Source organism: Rhinopithecus bieti, unplaced genomic scaffold (genome assembly GCF_001698545.2).
Source record: "Rhinopithecus bieti isolate Rb0 unplaced genomic scaffold, ASM169854v2 scaffold_1014, whole genome shotgun sequence".
Lineage (NCBI taxonomy): Eukaryota > Metazoa > Chordata > Mammalia > Primates > Cercopithecidae > Rhinopithecus > Rhinopithecus bieti.
This window is the reverse complement of record NW_016803499.1, coordinates 4,001,769-4,024,599: the sequence shown is the minus strand read 5'-3', so window position 1 is coordinate 4,024,599 and position 22,831 is coordinate 4,001,769. Positions and strand designations below refer to the sequence as shown.

Here is a 22,831-nt window from a genome sequence, read left to right as displayed (position 1 = left end):
ATCTGTAATCTGAATGTAACCCAGTTTACTTTATAAGGTGTATTCTTAAATTAGTACTCCTTGGGAACATAATTGCCAGACAACCAACTCAGAGTGACTGGTCAATGGAGAACGCCTTGAACGAGCCATCTTTGCAATGCCAAAATGTCCTCCCACAAGGAGTATGTTAAATTTGGAATACCCTTATCGAATGGAAGTTTTCATTGGAATAAATTATTGTAGTTTGTCCTAGGATTTTTTTTTCATTTCAAGTAATTTATTTTGCTACCTCTTTGAAAACCCTGCATGCTCCTGACATGAAATCCCCGTGCCGTGCGTCTGTCGGTGCGTGTGTGCGTGTCTCGCTTCCCTTCTCCCTGAGTGCTCCTGTTGACGTGTCTGTGTCTTGAGCTGTTGAACAGTCTGTAAAGTCACACCCAGGCAACACACCCAGAGAACCCTCAGGCCACGCTGCTGGCTGTTGTAGGACCTCAGCTGCATCCCCACACACTCAACATCCACGTATTTTCATTAGGTCAACTCATACTTTGTGCCAATATGAGGTTCTATCAGCTGTGATCATGGTGGTCCGCTGGGCTCTCAGCCCCTGCTCTAGAGGGTCTTGACAGGACCACTTCCAGGGCTGCCACTGGGACCCGGAAGGGGCTCACTGAGGCCTGGCTTAGGATCCTACTCCTAGCTCAGGCCGGGATTTTTTTTTTTTTTTTTTTTTTTTGAGACAGAGTCTCGCTCTGTCACCCGGGCTGGAGTGCAGTGGCCAGATCTCCTCAGCTCACTGCAAGCTCCGCCTCCCGGGTTTACGCCATTCTCCTGCCTCAGCCTCCCAAGTAGCTGGGACTATAGGTGCCCGCCACCTCGCCCGGCTAGTTTTTGTATTTTTTTAGTAGAGACGGGGTTTCACTGTGTTAGCCAGGATGGTCTCGATCTCCTGACCTCGTGATCCGCCCGTCTTGGCCTCCCAAAGTGCTGGTATTACAGGATTGAGCCACCGCGCCCGGCCAGGCCGGGATCTTTAAAGGAACCTGGGCTCCCTCCCCTCAGGGCCAGGCTCTAGAGCCCACATGACCCCTCCTCTGAGCTGGCATTCCCCAGCCATCCACCTCTCTGAGGGTCCAGAGAGCTCCAGGACACACAGAACCCTTAGTGGGGCCCAGTGAAGTCAGGCAATTAAAGGATTCACGTGACCCTGGAAGAAAAGCACCTCCTCCCAGCACACACACAGCCAACCGTGGGCAGATGGCTTGGCTCAGGGTGGCAGAGGCCTCTCTGTACATCTGGGCAGCCGCGGGGCTCAAGTGCCATCTGGATGGTGGACTGTACACCATCCTTGTCACATAAACACAGCAGTACCCGCACCCCTTTGCTCTCATTTCACATGGACAGGTGACAGCCTTAGGCCCCTGCCCTAAAACCCCCCCAGGAGCCCTTACCATGTCTGAAGGGGCGTGGTGGAAGGACACCTCCTGGTCTAGCCAACCCCGCCCCAAGCACAATGCCAGCACAGGCACACGTGCGCACACACACATGCAGCCCCAAGGCAAGCTGCCCACTTGGCCCGCAGACTGGCACACAGCTCAGCGTCAGGAGCCCTTCTGCCCTGGCCTCACAGAGCTCCCCTGCTGCAGCCTGTGCCTGGAGGTCCCGCAGCAGCAGCGCACTCACAGCATCCCCAGGGCCTTTCTGTTCTTCCCTTTCTTGTCCTTCGGCTCACGATGGGCCATGTGACTAACCACTTGGCATTGTGGCTTGTGCTGTGTTTCATGAATACCCGTTCATCATCTGAACTTGTGAGTTTGTGGAGACGTAGCATATCGCACGTTCCTAGGAACTTAGGCTTTGTTGCTATTGTGACTTAAAGCTAAACCTATCTTCTACTTGTAGGAATAACAGAGGAAGAGCGGCAGTTTCTGGCTCCTCCAATGCTGAAGTTCACCAGAAGCCTGTCCATGCCGGACACCTCCGAGGACATCCCCCCTCCACCACAGTCTGTGCCCCCGTCCCCACCACCACCTTCCCCCACCGCTTACAACTGCCCCAAGTCCCCAACTCCAAGAGTCTACGGGACAATTAAGCCTGCGTTCAATCAGAATTCTGCCGCCAAGGTGTCCCCCGCCACCAGGTCCGACACTGTGGCCACCATGATGAGGGAGAAGGGGATGTACTTCAGGAGAGAGCTGGACCGCTACTCCCTGGACTCTGAAGACCTCTACAGTCGGAACGCTGGCCCACAGGCCAACTTCCGCAACAAGAGGGGCCAGATGCCCGAAAACCCATACTCAGAGGTGGGGAAGATCGCCAGCAAAGCCGTCTATGTCCCCGCCAAGCCCGCCAGGCGAAAGGGGATGCTGGTGAAGCAGTCCAATGTGGAGGACAGCCCCGAGAAGACGTGCTCCATCCCTATCCCGACCATCATCGTGAAGGAGCCGTCCACCAGCAGCAGCGGCAAGAGCAGCCAGGGCAGCAGCATGGAGATCGACCCCCAGGCCCCGGAGCCACCATGCCAGCTGCGGGCTGACGAAAGCCTGACCGTCAGCAGCCCCTTCGCCGCCGCCATCGCCGGAGCAGTCCGCGACCGTGAGAAGCGGCTGGAAGCCAGGAGGAACTCCCCGGCCTTCCTCTCCACAGACCTGGGGGACGAGGATGTGGGCCTAGGGCCACCTGCCCCCAGGACGCGGCCCTCCATGTTCCCTGAGGAGGGGGTTTTCGCTGACGAGGACAGCGCTGAGCAGCTGTCATCCCCCATGCCGGGTGCCACGCCCAGGGAGCCCGAAAACCATTTCGTGGGTGGCGCCGAGGCCAGTGCTCAGGGTGAGGCTGGGAGGCCGCTGAATTCCACGTCCAAAGCCCAGGGGCCTGAGAGCAGCCCAGCAGTACCCCCTACAAGCAGCGGCACAGCTGGCCCCGGGAATTACGTCCACCCACTCACAGGGCGGCTGCTTGATCCCAGCTCCCCGCTGGCCCTGGCACTCTCTGCAAGGGACCGAGCCATGAAGGAGTCTCAGCAGGGACCCAAAGGGGAGGCCCCCAAGGCTGACCTCAACAAACCTCTTTACATTGATACCAAAATGCGGCCGAGCCTAGATGCTGGCTTCCCTACGGTCACCAGGCAGAACACTCGGGGACCCCTGAGGCGGCAGGAGACGGAGAACAAGTACGAGACCGACCTGGGCCGAGACCGGAAGGGCGACGACAAGAAGAACATGCTGATCGACATCATGGACACGTCCCAACAGAAGTCAGCTGGCCTGCTGATGGTCCACACTGTGGACGCCACTAAGCTGGACAATGCCCTGCAGGAAGAGGACGAGAAGGCAGACGTGGAGATGAAGCCAGACAGCTCGCCGTCCGAGGTGCCAGAAGGTGTTTCCGAAACCGAAGGTGCTTTACAGATCTCCGCTGCCCCCGAGCCCACCACTGTGCCCGGCAGAACCATCGTGGCGGTGGGCTCCATGGAAGAGGCGGTGATTTTGCCATTCCGCATCCCTCCTCCCCCTCTGGCATCCGTGGACTTGGACGAGGATTTTATTTTTACAGAGCCATTGCCTCCTCCCCTGGAATTTGCAAATAGTTTTGATATCCCCGATGACCGGGCAGCTTCTGTCCCGGCTCTCACAGACTTAGTGAAGCAGAAGAAAAGCGACATCCCTCAGTCCCCTTCGTTGAACTCCAGCCAACCAACCAACTCTGCAGACAGCAAGAAGCCAGCCAGTCTTTCAAACTGTCTGCCTGCCTCATTCCTGCCACCCCCTGAAAGCTTTGACGCCGTCGCCGACTCTGGGATCGAGGAGGTGGACAGCCGGAGTAGCAGCGACCACCACCTCGAGACGACCAGCACTATCTCCACCGTGTCTAGCATCTCCACCCTGTCTTCCGAAGGTGGAGAGAACGTGGACACCTGCACAGTCTATGCAGATGGGCAAGCATTTATGGTTGACAAACCCCCAGTACCTCCTAAGCCAAAAATGAAGCCCATCATTCACAAAAGCAATGCACTTTATCAAGACGCGCTCGTGGAAGAGGATGTAGATAGCTTTGTTATCCCCCCGCCCGCTCCCCCGCCCCCGCCGGGCAGCGCCCAGCCTGGGATGGCCAAGGTTCTCCAGCCAAGGACCTCCAAGTTGTGGGGCGACGTCACAGAGATCAAAAGCCCGATTCTCTCAGGCCCAAAGGCAAATGTTATTAGTGAATTGAACTCTATCCTACAGCAAATGAACCGAGAGAAATCAGCCAAGCCGGGGGAAGGACTGGATTCACCCATGGGAGCCAAGTCCGCCAGCCTCGCTCCAAGGTAAGTCCGCGGTTGGTGCAGGTGCACACCACTCCGCGTGCACTGTCCCTGCTGACCAGGAAAGGCCCTCGGGTAGCAGCCCCAGCGGACACGAAGAGGGGAATTCGTAAAGCCTGTGTGGGCCACGTCTGTTAATGCAATAACACTTCTTTTTCTCATGCTCCTGGACTCTGGGACAGCCAAGTAATGATCACAGCCATTCTGGTGGGACACAGCACTCCCTCATAAAGACCTGTAATGAAATGAGGTTGCTGGAAGCCCTCCCCACCGTGGCTTCCAAAGAGAAGCTCCACTCTCTCCTCTGTGCCCTCCAGATCTCTGCCAGGACCACCTAGAAGGCCATTTAGAGCCTCACCAAAGCCCAAACCAAGCTTCGAGTTGGTTGCAGGAGACCAGCTGCCCCAAGAGGGCAGCGAGTGGGTGGGCGGCGGGTGCAGGTGTCTGAATACATGTGTGGGTTCTTCTCCCCCCATCACTACCAGGTTTGCGGGCTAGGGAGGCACTGGGTCATGACTGTACTGGTAAACTCCAAGTGCAGTACATTCTTCCCTGCCAGCCCACCCTGTCCCAGGGGCAGAAGCCTCCAGCTGTGTCCATGTCAGCCCTTCACAGTATCATGCAGAGTTTACATTATTTCCATTGGAACTGAAGGTAGAGTAAGTCAGGAGTCATTTCTAGATGCAACCAGAGGGCTCTATCTGAGGCTATCTGGAAGGAGCCTATATTTGATCTTTCTTGGACTGCTATAAAGAAATACCCGAGACTGGGTAATTTATAAAGAAATAAGGTTTAATTGGCTCAAGTTCTGCCGGCTATATGGGAAGCATGATGCTGACATCTGCTTGGCTTCTGGAGAAGCCTCAAGAAACTTTCAGTGATCACGGAAGGGGAGCAAGAGGGAATTGGGGGAGGTGCCACACTCTTTAAACCACCTGATCTCGTGAGAGCTCACTAACTATGTACAGTACCCGGGGGCATGGTGCTAAACCATTCATGAGAACTCCCCCACCACGATCTGATCACCTTCCAGCAGGCACCTCCTCCAACGCTGGGGATTAAAATTTCACATGCAAGATTTGGGTGGGAACACAAATCCAAACCATATCAGGGCTCAGCGGTCTGTGGCTTTTGGGAGCCCCATTGGCTCCCATGATGACTTGTGGTTCTTGGTTCTCCTTCCCCGTGGCATGCGCCATTTTGCTCTTCCCCAGGCAGCAGCATCTTCAGTCTCTCCCACTGATATTTGATCTCGGGCTTCATCATTTTGACGAATGGAGCCTCTCTCCACACCCCTGCTGGGCAGGCATTTGATTGAAGCCACTCAGTGCAGTAATCAGTGACATCACATACAACTGGGGCTCAAGATGTAGCCTGAGAGCCCCAATTTTCCCAGTTATTTTTCAGTGTGGATGTAAATAAATGACTCGGATGCCATCTATTACTCTAGAGGAGTATCGATAGACTGGCATTGGTAGAGAGAAGCACAGTTACACGGCGGACATTCAGACAGTGCCTCCAGTCCAGGAGAAAGTCTTTAAGAATTATGTACATATATACCTACCAGTACACTCAACAGCCTCCAGGAATTTTGAGAAAGGGTGTTGCTTTGCTGCTCAGGCTGGAGTGCTGTGATGTGATCACGGCTCACTGCAGCCTAGACCTCCTGGGCTTAAGAAATCCTCACACCTCACCTAGCCTCCTGAGTAGCTAGGACTGTAGATGCATGCCACCACACCCAGCTAATTTTTTTTTTTTTTTTTTTTTTTGGTAGAGATGGGGTCTCGCCATGTTTCCTGGGCTGGTCTTGAACTCCTGGGCTCAAGCAAACCAGCGGGCTCAAGCGAACCACTCGCCTCAGCCTCCCAAAGTGCTGGGATTGCAGACATGAGCCACTGCACTGGGCCAAAAATCTGAAAAACGGACTAGTTTAACCCTTCCCCATTACATACGAATGTGGCTCTTGCGTCATTACTCTATGTGGAAGCAACAATTAAGAGGCCTTATCTTAGTGTTTCACATTTTTACAAAAGACTTTCACATGGGTGGGTAATTTTTATGACAGCTGGGGCGCAGGTATGAGTCACACCCATTTTTCAGAGGATAAGCAGCTTGTCTGCATACACAGCCAGCAGGAGATGGAGCTGGGGATAGATAGGGACACAGGCTGGGGTTTCCTGACTTTTACTTCCCCTTGTAAGCAATGTCTGCAGTAAGGAAGGAACTGGAAGGGAATGTCTCTAGGGCTGGAGGAAGGAATCCACTGTTCAGGCCAGCGGAGCATCCTGCACCAAGCTCTGCTCCCCTGAGCACTCCACCCGGTGAGTCCAGGGACCTCGTCTGTGTGGGCCTCTCCCTGAGTGGTAGCTGGACAGCTTGTCCCCTCTACTTGTCTTCAGGCTGGGCCAACTCCTGGGGTGCCCACAGGGGAATGGGACTCCAACTTGTGTGTCTCTAGGGTTTCTCTGCCCTGCATTGCTCCAAGGGGACCCTGAGTGGGGGGCTGGCTCAAAGCAGACCTCACAGGGCAGAATCCTGCTGGACTCTGAAGGAGAGCAGCTGCATACCACTGCCGACCCACGCTTGGGTGCCAAGAATGGCCGCCTCCCAGCTGTCCTGTTATTTATAGCCCGGCTCTCTTACAGTAAGAACAGGAGCCCACACCTATGACACAAAGCATTCACTAAATGCCAGGCACCGCATTCCACGGCACCCCTGAGCCAGGGCCTGTCATTTTTCCCGCTGCGCAAACAAGGAACCCAAGGGCAGGGCGATGAATCTACTGAGCCAAGGGTACTTCACAGGAAGATGCGGAACGAGACCCCCAACCCACGGAGCTGGCTCAGGGTTTGACTCCTGACCTTATGGGAGCCAGGGACTGCCTTGGAAAGAATGACCAACTGGCAAAGCGAATACCTACAAGGCTGAGACTGCCATGGGCAGGACTGCTCTCAGGCCTCTGACTCTCCTTAGGCCAAGCTCTTTGGTCACCAAGAGGCTAATAGCGGGTTTAGTCACTAGGAGGTCACCCTGTGGCTGATAACAGCAGGCTTAGTCACTAGGGGTTCACTGGCACTGCCAAGCTCCCAGAGGCCATGTCTGTTCCTTCCTGCTCCCAGCCAGGGGTTATACTTTACACTCAGGGTTGGACTAGAAACAGGATGGCCTAAAGCCAGAGGACAAAGATGAAGGGCATTCGCTGTAGGCACTAAACTAGGCTCAATTCTCTCCCTCGCCCTTGCTTCTTGGATCTAATAACCTCACCAGGCTGAGCACTTGGGACAAAGCCCCCATGGAGGTGCGCCAGTCACGGGACACACTGATAAGGACAAGTAGGGGTGGGGGGGTCAGTCAAGTAGGGGTTCCAGAATTGCCAGGGCAACAAAGCTGCCCTCCTTGCCATGAGGGCTGTCTCCTCTCAGCCACAGACCTATCTCTGGGCACGTGTCCTTTGCTGGGCATGGCCTTCATTGATGGGCCCTGGGGCATTTGATCATCTGAGGATCAGAGGGAGTCTTAAGAACTCTCACCTGAGCTCACCTGCCTGGGCGACTCACCACCCCTTTTAAATGCATCTAAAAATTAAGAGCTGTGAATGGCCCCTGGGCAAAATGAGGCACGAAATTGGATGAAGGGAATTCCTACTGAGGAAAAGAAATGAGTTTTCCAGGGAAAATTGAAAACCAGCCATGCTTTTTTGAAATAATAGATAAGCAGTGGTGTAAAAATCCCATTTCCATAGAAACAAGTTTTGGTTGCCCAAGAAAGGGACAATTTTTAGAGTTTCTCAAATGTTCGTTCACGAAATGGGCAGAAACCTCAGCTGAACATGACCCTTTTAAAGTTCGTCTCGTCCTTGGAATCTTCCTTTCTTTTTACTTCTTGCAAGAATCCAGGATGGGATCAAAGGAAGCAGCTAAAGATTAAACGACTAGATCCTCGTTTTCCTTGGGGATGTGTGATTTAACTTTAGCCATGAATGAGTCTCTGCTGCTCACAGTTCTTCCCTGAAGTCAAGGATGACATGGAATTTGCAGGCGTCTTAATTACAAATCCGCTGACGAAAGGAAGATGATGAAGGAGTTCTCTTTAGTACATAATGTTAAAAGAGAACAAAGTACATCATGTTAGAGGCGTCTCTCAGGGTGATCTGAAAACACCCTGCCAAGAATGGAGGCGGAAGTTCTGAGAAAAGTGTTCCAGGACCACCTGGCCTGACTATTCCAGGAGGTAATCTCATCTTTGATCTCAAACTGGATCAAAGTGAAGGAAACTGGTTTGGGGAAGGAAGAGTGAATGTGTCTCCGTGAAGAGTCAGTGGTCCCTCCTCCGTAGAAAGCCAAGACAACAGCTGCCAGCCCAGAGGCCTGACAGTGCCACACACTGGGGGCCCCAGCACAGGAGCCTGGGGTTGCAAAAGCTCAGAGCCTGAAGCTCCTCAGGTGCGGGCCTGGGAGACCGACTGGACACTCATCAGAGGCTGAAGCTCCTCAGGTGCAGGCCTGGGAGACTGACTGGACACTCAGGCTTGGAATCACGGCCCAGCCCCACCGTCTCCTGCGTTCACCAGTCAGGAGTTCACTGGGCTACTTTCTACAAGCCCAGTGCCAGGCTGAGGCTACAGAGTAATGAGGAATACACCAACAAGGATGCCTGGGCCCTCAGAATGGGGCAGCAATGCCATCACTAATCATTCACTCCACAAAGTGAGGGATTGCCTTTATGTTCCAGGCACCATGCTGTGCCCAGGCTTTATCACTGAACAAGAAAACATTCCAGATGCCCCTCCCTTTGGGGAGCTCAAATTCTCGAGGGGAGAAGTGGACAAGAAATAATAAGACAAACCCAAACTGTGACAAATGCCACAGAGGAGCCACAACATGCCAATAGGTTAGTGACACCAGTGCAGAAAGGGGCTATGATGCACCGGCAGGTTAACCCTGACCACACACAAAAAGGGCTAACTATGATGCCCTAGCAGGTTACAGCGAGCATGTGCAGAAAGGGACTGACACTCTGTAAGGAAATGACATTTGAATGACCAGAAATTTAAAAAGGAGCCAACCTTGCAGAAAACCAGGAGTGGAGCATCCCAGCACGGGACAGAGAGTACAAGGCCCTGAGGCCAGAAAGCGCCTTCCATGCTCATGAAACCATGGCCAGATGAGGAGGGCTAGGCAGGGCCAGGTCACAAGGGGCTTGCAGGCCATGGGCATGAGCTGGGTGGAGTTCCAGATACGGCTGCCTTCAGAGGGCTTCAGCAAAGCCTTGGCATGACCAGACTTTGTTTCCTGAACAAAAAAAGCCCAGGCAGCTGTGTGATCAGGTGAATCCATTGGTGGCACAGGGAGGCTGCTGTGGGAGTATAGGGCCTGCACACTGGAGACAAACAGGTAGACTCAAGGGATAAGTGCCTAAGGAACCCAGGAAAACACAGCAGCTTGCCTGACTTACATGCTTTGACCCAAAACAAACTTGCTATGACCCAGGAGCTCCAGGTGTCCTTTGCCCTCCAGCTTTATTGAGAGATAATTGACACATACCAGGCGCTGACTGTAAAGCCAGATACATCTGATGTTCTTTACCATCACTTCCATGGCAGAGGTCAACTTCACATTCACTCTGTGTATGTGGGGGCAACAGAGCAGTGAGTGTGTGCTTGTGGGGGTCCCCCATGGCTTCTGTTAGGGGGCATGGCCTATAAGAGTTCCCCAGAGTCCCCTCTAGGTCACCAGCCCTTTGCAGTGGGGGAGGTCCAGAAGGGACCTCGAGATTGGCCTTCGCTTCCCCATGGGATGGATGGGCTTGAGGAAGATTTGTCCTGTGAAACTCCAGGTCCCAGAGGCCTCTGAGTGGTCAGGCTACCTGGGATGTGAGCTCAGGCGAGTTTTCCTCCCGAGGCCCCTATGCCCGCTGCCTCAGGGTACCTGCCTCCCCTTGCCATGGCCTCCAGTCCCTCCTGGGGTCTCTGCAGTATTATCCTGACAGCCTTGTGATTTTCAAATAATTTTAGGTTGTTAAAAAATTATCTCTGCCCAGCTGGTCCCAGAGCACAGACTGTTTCAAAACTGACTTGGTACTAGAAGCTACCTCATGGTGTTTTCAGCACCTCAGCACCAGCAGGGTGGTGTGAGGGTTTCCAGGCCCCGATAGAAACGTGAATGTGATGTCAGTGAATGCGACTGTGGATGGCTGGGAGCACTAGTAAGGTTGTGCGTCCACCGGGGCTGGTACTTGTGGGAGTTGGGCAAGGATGAATGGGAGTGCCTTGTCCTTGCCCATCAACAGGTGGATCTCAAGTCAGAGTCTTCCTCCCCATTTTGGACATGAGGCCCTTTTGGCAAAAGCATATCACAGGGTGAGTCTCTCTTCCCAAGAGCTGGGCACCTTCTTGATCCTAGCTGTGAACCTCCAGGCGCGAAAACCTGGATTCCTGGTGGAACTGCCGCAGAGCCTCAGGCTGCCTGCCCTGCTCCCAGGTCTGGCTCTGTAACTCAGCAAAGTCCCTTAACTTTCTGATCTGGGAAAAGGATATATTAGCCATTAACACTTCAGTCAACAATTATTTATTCCACCCCTGTTCTGGGCCAGACCTCGAGGACTAAAACTAGACCACCAGGACCCCCTCATGGCACTCAGAGCTGGGGGTGAGGCGGAGGCCTGGCAGCTGCTGAGACACACAACATAAAGCATGGCACAGGTGAGAGTGTGGGCTCCAGTCCCCACATCCAGGCCTCGGCTAAGCTAGGTAAGGACTTGGTGCCTCCAGTTCTATCTTTTCAATGCCCTGCTAATCAGGAGGCTATAAAGATGGAATAAATAAGAAAGCAGTTTGGAAATAAGTACTATTTTCATGCAAGATGGGGGCTCATCACTAAAATGCAGAGGCGTGCATTGTGCTGGAGAGAACATATGTTGACAGGCTCCAAGTCCAGCCCCAGTGCTGGCCGGGCCCAGCAGGCCCTTGACAGGCGGCTCATGGGAGGGACAGAACCAGCATACCTAATCAGCATCACTGACCAGCCCCTGGTCCATGTTCAGCCACAGTTAAAGCACAAATTACTCTACCTATGCCAGAGGCTGACGCAGGAGGATCAGTTGAGGAGGTTGAGGCTGCAGTGAGCTATGATTGCTGCATGACCCTGTCTAAAAAAAAAAAAAAAAAAAAAAGCCAAATTGAATTTGTAAACAGTGAAAAAGCCACTTGCTTCTTTACTTACCACACCCCAATTAACTTGTACTGATGAAATAACAGCACCTCTTTGAGTGTCTCAATTACTTTTTTTTTTTTTAATTCTCACATTTCTACATGGATTTGATTTAAAAGGCAGGGTAGACAGTGGTGACCTGGTGGGGAGTTGGGTGTGAGTGCGTATATATGTCTGTGTTCTAAATCAGGGCAGCAGATTCCTGTGTGTTCCGACTGGGAACCCAGCGGTTGCTTAGCAACGTAACCATCTGTGCAACCGGGAAGATCCAGTGCATATCATCAATGTGATTAACCAAGAGAGTCAAGCTGCTGAGGCGGGCAGGGCGGGCAGCCCAGGGTGGCCTGCACCCTGCATCTCACACTCGCAGGGGGCTATTTTCTATAGAGATGTTGGGCAGGACATTGGCAGGCCCCAAGCACGTGACACCCCCGTGATTAACAGCTGGGCTGTTATCTTGTGATGCAGACTTGAAGCAAAGCACTTGTCCTGTTGGGGTGCCCTCCCCGGCCAGGAATGTTCGTTTATCCTCCCTAAGCTTCAGGAAAGACAGTTCAGGCACCTGAGGTAGGAAATTGGCAATAAGCTGCTTCTCAGTGGGTTTCAGGCAGAGGTGAACTTCACTCCAATGCCACTATTTTCTTTCTTTTTTCCTGGTTATTTTTCTTCTTTACAAGTGGTTACATTATCCCAAGCCAAAGAAGGAGAAGGCAAGCTTGTGAGTTTCCCACGCTCCATATGAAAGTGCTGCCATATTGATGTCTCAGCTCTGGGCAGGCTGTGGCAGGCCGGAGGGACTACCACGGTTGGGCTGTCAGCCAGGGTCTGCCCCACTGCCTTCATTTCATCTGTCGAAAGCAGCTTTTTTCTGTTTCTTCCTTTCTTGTTCATTCATTGTTGCAGTGTTGTCTCAAGTCATTCCATTTGTCATTTCATTTGCTCCCATGACCGGTGTTAACAGAAGAGGGTCGTGCTGAACGGAAGTAAGTGCCACCTGCCATGCTGCTGCGTGACCCCATGTGTGCCACTCTCACGCTCCCGCTGCCCACCAAGGTGTTTGCAGAGCCTCCTCTTTGCCTCCTAACCACACACACAGCTGCCTGCAGAGCCTTTCCTGACAAAAGCCAAAATCAATTCCAACTACCTGGGAACAGCTGGGTATTTTCCCAGTGAGGGTGACACTGGGGCAACCCTCTGGGCCAGAGATACCCGTGGTGAATACTGCCCAGGTGTGAAGCAGGTGCTCTCACTCTGAGGCTCACTTGCCTCTGCTTCACAGGCCTGGTGAGCACCAAGGCCAGGCCCCAGCCATGCTGCCACCGTGGAGCTGCCCAGAGTCAGGGCTGCAGGCACAGTCACCATGCAGTCAGCTTTAGCAAAAGCCCATGGAGACCAGAACTTTACCTCAGCTACCCTCTTCCCCTAGTCCTCTGTGGGCATGTGTCTTCTTGTAAGATGTTTTCCCATTTTATAGGAAACATTCCCTGTGCCCCAAGGTCCTTGGCCCTAATTAACACCCTAAATCACCTCTGAATGCAGTGACTTTCAACTTACTCATTATTTGCTTTCAATCATCTTGGCTTAATTGTTTTATCAATGTAGACAAATAAGCCTTCCTCAAAACCTGTGCTCTTGTGACTCTGGAATAGACACAGAAGAACAGGCCACAGCACCCCCAGTTTTAACTTAAGTTGGAACTGGCGCTGGTCTTTCAAACCTCTTTGAGTACCAGAGAAGGGGGGGGTTGCAGGTTTCTTCGTGTATCCTATGTCCATAGGCCACCTCTCTCTTGAGAATGTAAACTGAGATACTAGAGGGTGCTGGCCCCTCTCCCCTGCTGTGAAGCCCCACTGGACTCTGATTTGATTTTAGGTTTTCTGTTTGTTTGTTTTTTGTTTTTTTGAGAAGAAGTCTCACTCAGTCGCCCAGGCTGGAGTGCAGTGGCACGATCTCAGCTCACTGCAACCTCCACCTCCTGGGTTCAAGCAGTTCTCCTGCCTCAGCCTCCCAGTAGCTGGGATTACAGGTGCCCGCCACCACACCCAGCTAATTTTTTTTCTTTTTTTTTTTTTAATTTTTAGTAGAGACAGGGTTTCACCCTATTGGCCAGGCTGGTCTCAAACCCCTGACCTCCAATGATTCACCCACCTCGGCCTCCCAAAGTGCTGGGATTTGCCTGGCCTCCGATTTCTTGATTGTGAGTAACTGGGCCCAGAAACAGTGGAGGAATCCTCAGAGTCTCACCTGCCTTATGCCTGTTGGTGTGACCAGTACAACCAATGACCAGCAAGCCCCCATTGAGGGTGGGGGCAGGCTCTAGATGGGGATGCCTGGTTTGTAACATCTCCCACTCAGGGGCACCCAGCCCTCTGGAAAAGAGCACGTGAACACCCTGTGGGTGGATGGGGTCCCTGGCCCAGCAGTGCCCCCACCAGCCCCTGCAAACACTTCTCATAGCAGGATGGAAGCCTCAGTGCACAGCACAGGCCCCTTTCAGATTTGTTCCTCCTTTCTATGAACTACTCCACACTTGAAGCAACAGTGACTAACATCAAGCAGGGAAGTGTCCCACAGCTTAGGGGCACCTAGGTAACTGATGGGTGGTTTCACCCAAATACACATCCATGGTGAAGAAAGAGAAAAGAAAAACCGGAGAGACAACTGGACCAGCAGCAGGGCCCATCTCTAGCTTACTCCCTTTGCTTTTAGCTCCTGGAGGGTTCTGGGCCATTAGCTTTGTGCATACCCTGGAATGAAAACCAAGGCCTAACCAAATGGCCTCTAAGGTTCAGTGTCTCAGTGTCCAGGGAGTTTGTTAATTGCAGACACCTGGTCCCCACGCACAGCACTCCTGCTTCCATAGGTTTGAGACAAGCTCAGGAGTCCTCACTGCCCACCAGTGTCCCAGGTGGTTTCTATGAAGGGTTGTGGGCTCCTCTTTGGGAAGTGCTGCTCTAACTGGTCAGCCATTGAGCTCCAAAGACAGCCCCAATGCAAGTCGATAAACCGGCCCCCAGCAGATGGGCAGGGGCTTCAGTCTTGCCCTCCAGGGAGTCTCCCCACACAGCAGCATCTCTGCTGTTCGCAGCTCTCCCCCGCTTGCCCATGACCCTTTCACTGAGACACTGCAGCCCACCACCATTCACAGTCATGATGTCACACCAGTGCACTCCTCATGCTCTCCAGAGCCCCTCTACCCGGGGTAACCTGCCACGTAGGAGGGAGAGGAGCCCACTTCACGTGGGAAGATGTGGAGACGGGAGAGAAGTGCACCCAAGCTGGCATTTGGCAGAGCCAGGGCTCCAGCAGACATCTCTCAAGTCCAGGTCTTGAAGAGAGAGCTGTGGTAGGATGGATCTTTCCAGAAGTAGTGGGTGGGCTGTTCATATCCAAGTGAATGGGCCCAAAAGGCAAGAGACCCACACCTCTCTTCCCCCTCCCCAGTGGCTGTGGCCTTCCTAGGGGCAATAGGATGAATGGGCTTTCAGTGTGGGGACAGCAAAACACGCACCAGGGCCCAGAGTGGCAGTTGTTCTCTTGGTGTGGAGAGTGCCTGCCACGGGGCTTGTCCAAAGCCCGTGAAGGAGTGATGTGTGAAAGGCCACCTCCATGTGGCTAAGTGTGAGGACTCGGACTTCTCTGGCCCTGAGATGGGACCTCCTGCCTGTAGGAGTCATCTGGCCACCTCCCTGGGGCCAGTAAAGGTTGGAGCTGGAAGGGTCATCCTGACTTGAGCTCTGAGGGCTTTGCCTGCCTAGCCAGAGTGGCAAGGCACAGGGAACCCTCGGGGACGCCCATGGCCACCCTGGGGAACACAGGGCTCCTCGCGTGTTCTGTTTTTCAGTAAGGCCCGTGTGTCCTACCAGTGAGCTAAAGAGGTTAAAAATAACACAGTGCACCCCAGCTCCTTCTGCAATAAAACTGTCCACTGGGTGGGTGCTGGACAGTGTTGCCTCAGGAAGGTGAGCACAGCCCACACTGGCCACACAAGCCACGCCCTGCTGTCTGTGTTTCTGGGTGATCTCAAACCCTGAGTGTCCTACATGGCTATAGGGGTTCCAGTCACTGAAGAGGGCCGCCTGGGAATGATCCTGCCCTGCTCTTGTCCATTTACCCAAAAAGCCAAAGGCTGCCTGGGGGCTCAGAGGGGCCTCTCCTTCAGGTGTGCTTCCTCCCACCTGCTGAAGCTGAGGCACTGGAGATGTTACCCGGCACGTTCTATCCAGGGGACAGGACCCCACTCTGTCCCTGTCTCCATACCCTCTTCAAGGGACCCCTTCCAAGTGCCTCAGTGGCCACCCTCCTGGGGGACCTCCTGGCCCTGCCACCCCCAGCACAGGCAGGTCCCCTAGCTCCTCTGTCCCAGTTCAGGTGAGTGGGCTGACGTGGTGTGCTCTGGTGTCTCCACCTCTGCTCTGGCTCCTTTCTCCCCCTCCCCCACCCTGGCATGGCAAATCATTTGTTCACTGCCAGCGCATCTGCCACTAGACACTCTGGCATGGTTTGGGCATCTCCTTCGCCTTCCTTGGTGATCTGCACCCAGCTTCCCTGACTCAGTGACCTGCCTTGTGATGGTCTTCTCTGTTGCTGTTTCAGAAGCCCGGAGATCATGAGCACCATCTCAGGTACACGGAGCACGACGGTCACCTTTACTGTTCGCCCCGGCACCTCCCAACCCATCACCCTGCAGAGCCGGCCCCCCGACTACGAAAGCAGGACCTCAGGAACAAGACGTGCCCCAAGCCCTGTGGTCTCGCCAACAGAGATGAACAAAGAGACCCTGCCCGCCCCCCTGTCTGCTGCCGCCGCCTCTCCTTCTCCCACTCTCTCAGATGTCTTTAGCCTTCCAAGCCAGCCCCCTTCCGGGGATCTATTTGGCTTGAACCCAGCGGGACGCAGTAGGTCACCATCCCCCTCGATACTGCAACAGCCAATCTCAAATAAGCCTTTTACAACTAAACCTGTCCACCTGTGGACTAAACCAGACGTGGCCGATTGGCTGGAAAGTCTAAACTTGGGTGAACATAAAGAGGCCTTCATGGACAATGAGATCGACGGCAGTCACTTACCAAACCTGCAGAAGGAGGACCTCATCGATCTTGGGGTGACTCGAGTTGGGCACAGGATGAACATAGAAAGGGCTTTGAAACAGCTGCTGGACAGATAAGGACGGCTGCTCTCCACCTCGCAGACTGCTCTTGTTATAAGTAGAGATGGGCTCATGCTGAAACATCTGAATGCCAAGCGAAGTCTGTGAACATCAACCCCACTCCATGGGTTTGTCTCCTGGTACCCAAAGAAATACTGAGTTGTGTCCACAACATGGCTGGGTCTTCAGACCCCTGGCTCACCATGTGGGTGTCTTGGGCAGTTTCTATCAGACATGGGACAAGGGGAGAGAGTTTTTCTAACATGGAAAGAGATTCCCAGTCTGCCGTCCAGCATGCAGGTGGCCTCGCTTTGCTGGGTCCGAGAAGCTCCCCGTTGATTTTGCACGGGATCCTAGCTCTTGTAGGCAGACACCAGTGTACTCTAGATACCTCCTGAGACCTCCGTCCTCTGCTTTCCGGGCAGCTGTCACCACCCCCAGGCCCCAGCACGAGGCCTTTCCTCAGTCCTGTGGCCTCTTGGAGGACACCTGATGCTCACCTGCCCCTCTTTCTCCTGCACTTGGCTTGCAGTGAGATGCTCCCAGATGCATTTGTCCAGTGCCCTGTCATGGGCCTGAAAGGCAGAGAAACTTTTTCCTACACAGATTATTTTCCCCATCTCCTCCTGTGGTTTGCATCCATGGCTCCTTGGCCATGAGGTTCCTGGCAGTGCTGGGAGTTTGGATGGGATCGTGCCCAGCTTTGCTTAGCTTTCTTTCTTTATTTCTGCAAATCTGTTAGCATAATTCCAAGGTGGCCAAGCAGATGTCACATGGAGTTAGTCAAAGCACAAAGTCACGATTCCACAATGGAGGGAAGACCTGGCCAAGGGAGCCAGCCAGCATGCTGCGGCCCAAGCTCCAGGTCTCCAGGACAAGAGCAATTGTCTGCCAGGAGCACCCATCCAGGATGGAGAATAAAAGGGCTTCTCTGCCTCTCAGAATTCTTTTTAATTGAAGATGTCTTGAGCTCTGCAAAGATCAGAGCAGGTGAGCATCCACTTTGACGTGAAGGACAAGATGCATGGCTCACGGCAGGCACATGCAGCTGCCAGTGAGACAGCGTCTCCTCTGGGAGCTGGGCGGGCACAGCATTCTCAGTTCTGTGCCCAGCCAAGGGTGAGCATCTCTGCTGAGACAGTCCTTTTGCTCTCGGAGGCCAGGGAAGATGGTACTTAGAGGCTTTTCCCCTATCACTCTGGGTGTCTAGGAATCCCACCAGCTTGTCTTAACAGTACAATAGCTTCTTTGAGGACCCAGTGGGTATGGCATATAGACAGAACCCAGGGTTGAGTACAGAAGGTAGGCGGCAGGATCAGAGCGAAAGCAGAGGCGTAAGGAGAGGAAAGCAGGGAGGTCTCCTGGGCTGCCAGGTCAGCCTCTCTGGCAAGGCTTTCTTGAGCCCTGCCCCTTTCTTTCCCCGGAGTCCCTCCACCCCATAACAATACCTCGAATTTCCAAAAGAGGTCACCAGATGCACATGGGCCACAAAACACACAGTCAGGCTTCCAGCACATTCTCCCCCATTTGGAGGATACTCGAATGTCAGGTTTTTGGTTTTATTATGATTTCAGAACTAGCTCAGCCCATCTCTAATTATAAAACATGTTTTTTGTTTGTTTGTTTGTTTGTTTTTCCTTTTTTTCTTGATTAGGTCTGGAACAGCTCTAGAATGAACACATAAAATTTAGCAATTTAAAATCTCTTTCTTTACTGCAAGTTTAAATAGTTGTACAGATAGTTTATAAGCACAATATTTTAAGAAAAAAAGTGGCTGGTCTACTAGGCAGCCTTTGTGCCACTTCAGTGCTAGAAAGTTAAAGAAAAAAAAAACTTTTGTGATTTAATAATACTATTTCTGTGGAATAATTATAAAAGTATGACCTTTTTAAATCAACCTTATTTGGATGCATCTGAACCAGCAGAGCTGTGTTATATTTTCTATCTTTGCTAGAACTTCGTCATTGAAGGACAATTTCTTCAAAGTGGTTACAATTCATAATGCAGCAGTTTCTCCAAAAACAAAAACAAAACACACACCACACACACACGCTTTTCCAGCCACACACCCGATTTGGAAACCAAGTTTTTGGACCTTCTGTTCCAAAACCTTTTGCAGGTCAATCTTTGTATTTGAAATGATCCAATCCAACTTGAAATCAATTGAATATTAAGGCGCTTTACTTCCGTGTGCTTTCAGTTTTTCCATGGTGAGATGAATGAGTATTACTCTAGAGAAATTTCAAGACAGGATACTATAGGTGGCCTGCTGAGGCTGCCCCATATTTTAGAAAATGTAAAAATGGTGGTTTGGCCATTAATTTGTCTTCCATTTGATGATACTGCAAAATTCCATGAGTCCATCCCTTTGGCATGGCGCTTTCCCTGGGCCTACAGTTGGTATGACCTCTGTGCTCAGTGCCAGGCAAAACACTAGCTCAAAGGAGAGTAAAGGAAACTGCTGGCAGACGATAACCAGTCGCAACTCAGTGACTTCGGTTTGTTGAACTTCGGCAGCCAGTTGGTGAGGGCCAGATGTTATTCCCTTTCTTAAAGAGACTCCAAGCCACATGCCACTAACCACAAGCAAGCTGGCTGCAAGACTAAAGAGCTGATAACATAGCTTATTTTTACATTGTCTTATTATAGAGAAGTAATAGACCTATCAGAACCTGCACTGACCAACAAATAAACACGTTGCCAAGATGAATCGGTCTCTATCTCTATTTGCTTATTTTGGTACTGAAAGCAATAGTTCCTCATTCGAATCACCACCCACTGTTCTCCCCTTTGGGACATGTTAGGACCAGGCCCTATTCCATGCCCCTCTTTAATGGCGGAACAAATGTTAAACTGCTCATCTAAAGATCATGTTGATATTATTCCAGGTTTTAAGATCAACTTTTGTTACATACTGTAATTTAAATAAACTGCATTTACATGCTTAGTTTCTGTAATATTGTGTATACAAAACCCAAATCTCTCAAAATGTAAATTATGTATACCTGCCAAGATACCTTTCCAGGGTGTCTGTGCACATTTTAAGTTAATTCACATAATATAAAAATTACTCAATGTGACTGTTGATTTGCTGAACTTTACATATCACAAAGTGAATTATTTGTGATACTTTAGTTAATAAAATGGTAAATTTTTTTCTCAGTTATTGGACAAGCAAGCATTATCCAGTTGATCTGGCAATGACTTTTTGTGTGTGGGCCACAATATTGATTTTCCCATTAACAATTTTTTTTTGTTTTTTAAATACTAATACGTTTCACACTATAGTTTGTGTAACAACACGTGTTCGCATTATCTATGTTGCTGTTACTTTTGTGCTTTTATTCTTTTTAGACTTTATAAAAAAAAAAAAAGCTCCTGTAATTTGCACTTTCTCCCAATCCTTAAATCTCTTGTATGGCAACCAAAATTACTGTAAAAAAATAAATATACTATTGCACTAAGGTTGTGGTTCTGATTGCAAACAGTGAACACTGTCTGAATTAAACAAAAAGCTGCCCGACTTGCAATCTAATGTAGGTTATCTCAAGCATTGTGGCCAGCTCTGCCTCTCTAAAACTGACCAGAAAAATCTCTCTCATCGAGCAAATAGGCTCCTGTCACCGAGCTAATTTGCCTTGGTTCCATTTCCTTAAATTATTCTCAATTTATCAATGGATACATGTATGTTATTTCAGAATTATGCAAAACGTCAAAATCTGCTTCTGTGACCGCTGCTATAGGCGTGGAGCTGAGACTCGGCTTTTCCTTTTGTTCTGGGTGGAAGCAGTGGTGCCGTGGAGGGCCAGCCAGATCGGACCCTTCCCTCAGGGTCCAGTCTCCCCACACCCCAGCAGGGTGTCTTCTAGCCATAAGGCCAAGGGAGTGGCAGAACTGGGCCGCCTCTCTGGTTGACAAGCAAGCCACATGCTAAGGCTTGGCGCAAGAGAGAATTTGTGTCTATTGGCAAAGAACTAAGCCAGGAAGACATGGGCCATCCCTCCGCTTTAGGGAAGCATATTTTAAACCTAAACATTGAACTTCTTCTTTGGCCTCACCAGTGAAAACTTGTTTGTTGTCTTTAGTTCCTAAAGTTTTTTCTACTTTGGTGCATTCCCCAGTTGAGCAGCAGCCACTATGCTTCCACGTTCAGGAAAAATTCCAGTCCTCATATCTTCTGTAGTTCACCCTCAAGCTCTCCCGCTTCACCATCCAATAGTTTCTCCCAAACCTTGGCACCCCCCTAGACTTTGCTTCCAATGGTTTCTTCCAGACCACTTTTCCTAGATGAATATATTCGTTTACCTTACTAGGAAAATTATTGGAAGATTTTTTTTTTTCTTTTACTTGAAATTGGAGGCATTTTAAGAACTGGTGAACTGGAATGTGTTTCTGTATTTGTAGACATCCATGTACCCATGCAAGTAGGTGAACATTCCACAGTGGCTGGGTGACCACAGCAGCTGCATGCAGACAGGACTGCCCATGCTTTGTGGGGAATCAGAGAATTTCCAGACTTGTTTCTCAGACTTCCACAGATCTGATCACTTTGATTTCTAATCCATGCTGTATTGGTGATTTTGTTTATCGTTCCTGTAACTTGTTCTACATTCCACAGTCTTTACCGTTTTATGTTCAAAATTACAACAATCCCTGTCCATTGATTCCACTCTAGAACTCTTTGTTCATGGCAATTTTGAAACTTTAATACGAGCCTTCAAATAAACACAGAAAAGAAAAAAAAGGAAAAAAAAAAAGTGTGTGCCTTGGGTGTTTTGAACCTGATCTGCATAAAACCATATTGTATTCAAATGCTGTATCTTTCATGAAAGGATAAATATATCTTCAATGTATTAATGTAGCTGATAAAATAGTTATAGTGCCTTGTTTTCTGAACTGAGAAGCCCATATCAATGCACAAAGTAAAGAAAGGACGGTTCGAGCTATGAAATGTTGAGGACACCTACACGTGATTCTGGAGCCTTTCTCATCATAAGACTGTGGAAAATACACAGTCGTTTAAGTTAAAAAATAAAAAGTAAATTGAAATAAGATTGTGTTATCAATTAATTTTCCATTAAAAGTGCTCTCTACTGTATCATTTTCAGCATTTTCATTTAATTAAAATACAAAATGTGTTTGAGGATTTTCACGGAAAGGAGAGAAAAGACATTTTAACCACAGGAGCCCTGGGCTCTCTGACCTCCTCCCCTTGTGCTGTGCCGCCCCCCGGTGGTACTCATTGGTAATGCTTAACGAAGCCATCAATATCAATCATTTCGATGTTTTGTTATAAATATACACAAACTCATTTTCAGTGATTGAGGCCACTCATTGCAGAAAACTTTCCATTTTTCACAAGTGAAAGTGGCAACATGTGTTTTTCTTCTGACAAAAAAAAAGGTGAGAAGTACATCAGCGTAATTCTTGTCTCAATGCTGTCATGCTCCATTTGCTTTAAGTGCGAAGCTTCCCTGAGCAGCCTCTGCATTTCTAGAGGATGAGCCTGGGGTGTAGTGAGTATATCAGGGCCGCCATCTGCCTGCGGGACCAGAATAGCCACAGCAATAGTGAGCATTTGTGGGACTCCGGACAGATGGGTGTGGCAGCAGCCCCATCTTCTCGGGGGCACCCCGCAAACAGGCCGCAGAGGTTCTGGAGGCAGAGCACTGCCACGGGCTGTCCTGCCACACACCTCTCAAGGGAGTGAGGAGCTACTCAGATCCAGAACTCCCCACTGTGCCTGCTGAGCTCACAGACTATTAATCAGTGTGGCTATTTACCAGCCAGAAGAGTCCACTGGAATCCAGATTGTGTAGTTTCAGGCAACAATGCAGCCAATAATCCAAGAACCTGCACGGTGCTCAGGGAGAGGTGGCCAAGGCTTCTTGGTCACCCTGCTCCACATGTGCTGCTACCTCCGCTCCAAGTATGAAGCATGTGTCTGACAGCCAGAGGAGGGGTCCTGGCACTGCCCACAGCCACTGGGTAAGACCTGGCAGCCAGGCCCTAGGCCCCCGTGAGGTGGGGACCATGGAAATGGCCCAGTTCACAGGACAGGGTGTGGAGACCCCTTACTAGCTACCTGCATCTGGGGGCCGGCCCCTCTGACGTGGTGCTCCTGGAAGGCAAGCCATCCTGCCATCGCCCACCTGTGGTCATCTCTGCCCAAGATGATTGCAAAAACAG

The 22,831-nt window shown here is 51.0% G+C and overlaps 1 protein-coding gene across 2 annotated transcripts in view; it reads left to right on the top strand.

The window, feature by feature from the left end:
- The window catches only part of SHANK2 (SH3 and multiple ankyrin repeat domains 2), a 667,466-nt gene extending 646,080 nt beyond the window's left edge, over nt 1–21,386 (top strand). For both annotated transcript variants that reach the window (XM_017887194.1, XM_017887185.1), the window contains exons 24-25: nt 1,882–4,288; nt 16,090–21,386. In XM_017887194.1, the coding sequence (XP_017742683.1) occupies nt 1,882–4,288; nt 16,090–16,660 (2,978 nt within the window). In that variant the 3' untranslated portion in view covers nt 16,661–21,386. The remainder of the gene's footprint in view (nt 1–1,881; nt 4,289–16,089) is intronic.
- Nucleotides 21,387–22,831: the final 1,445 nt, after the last annotated feature.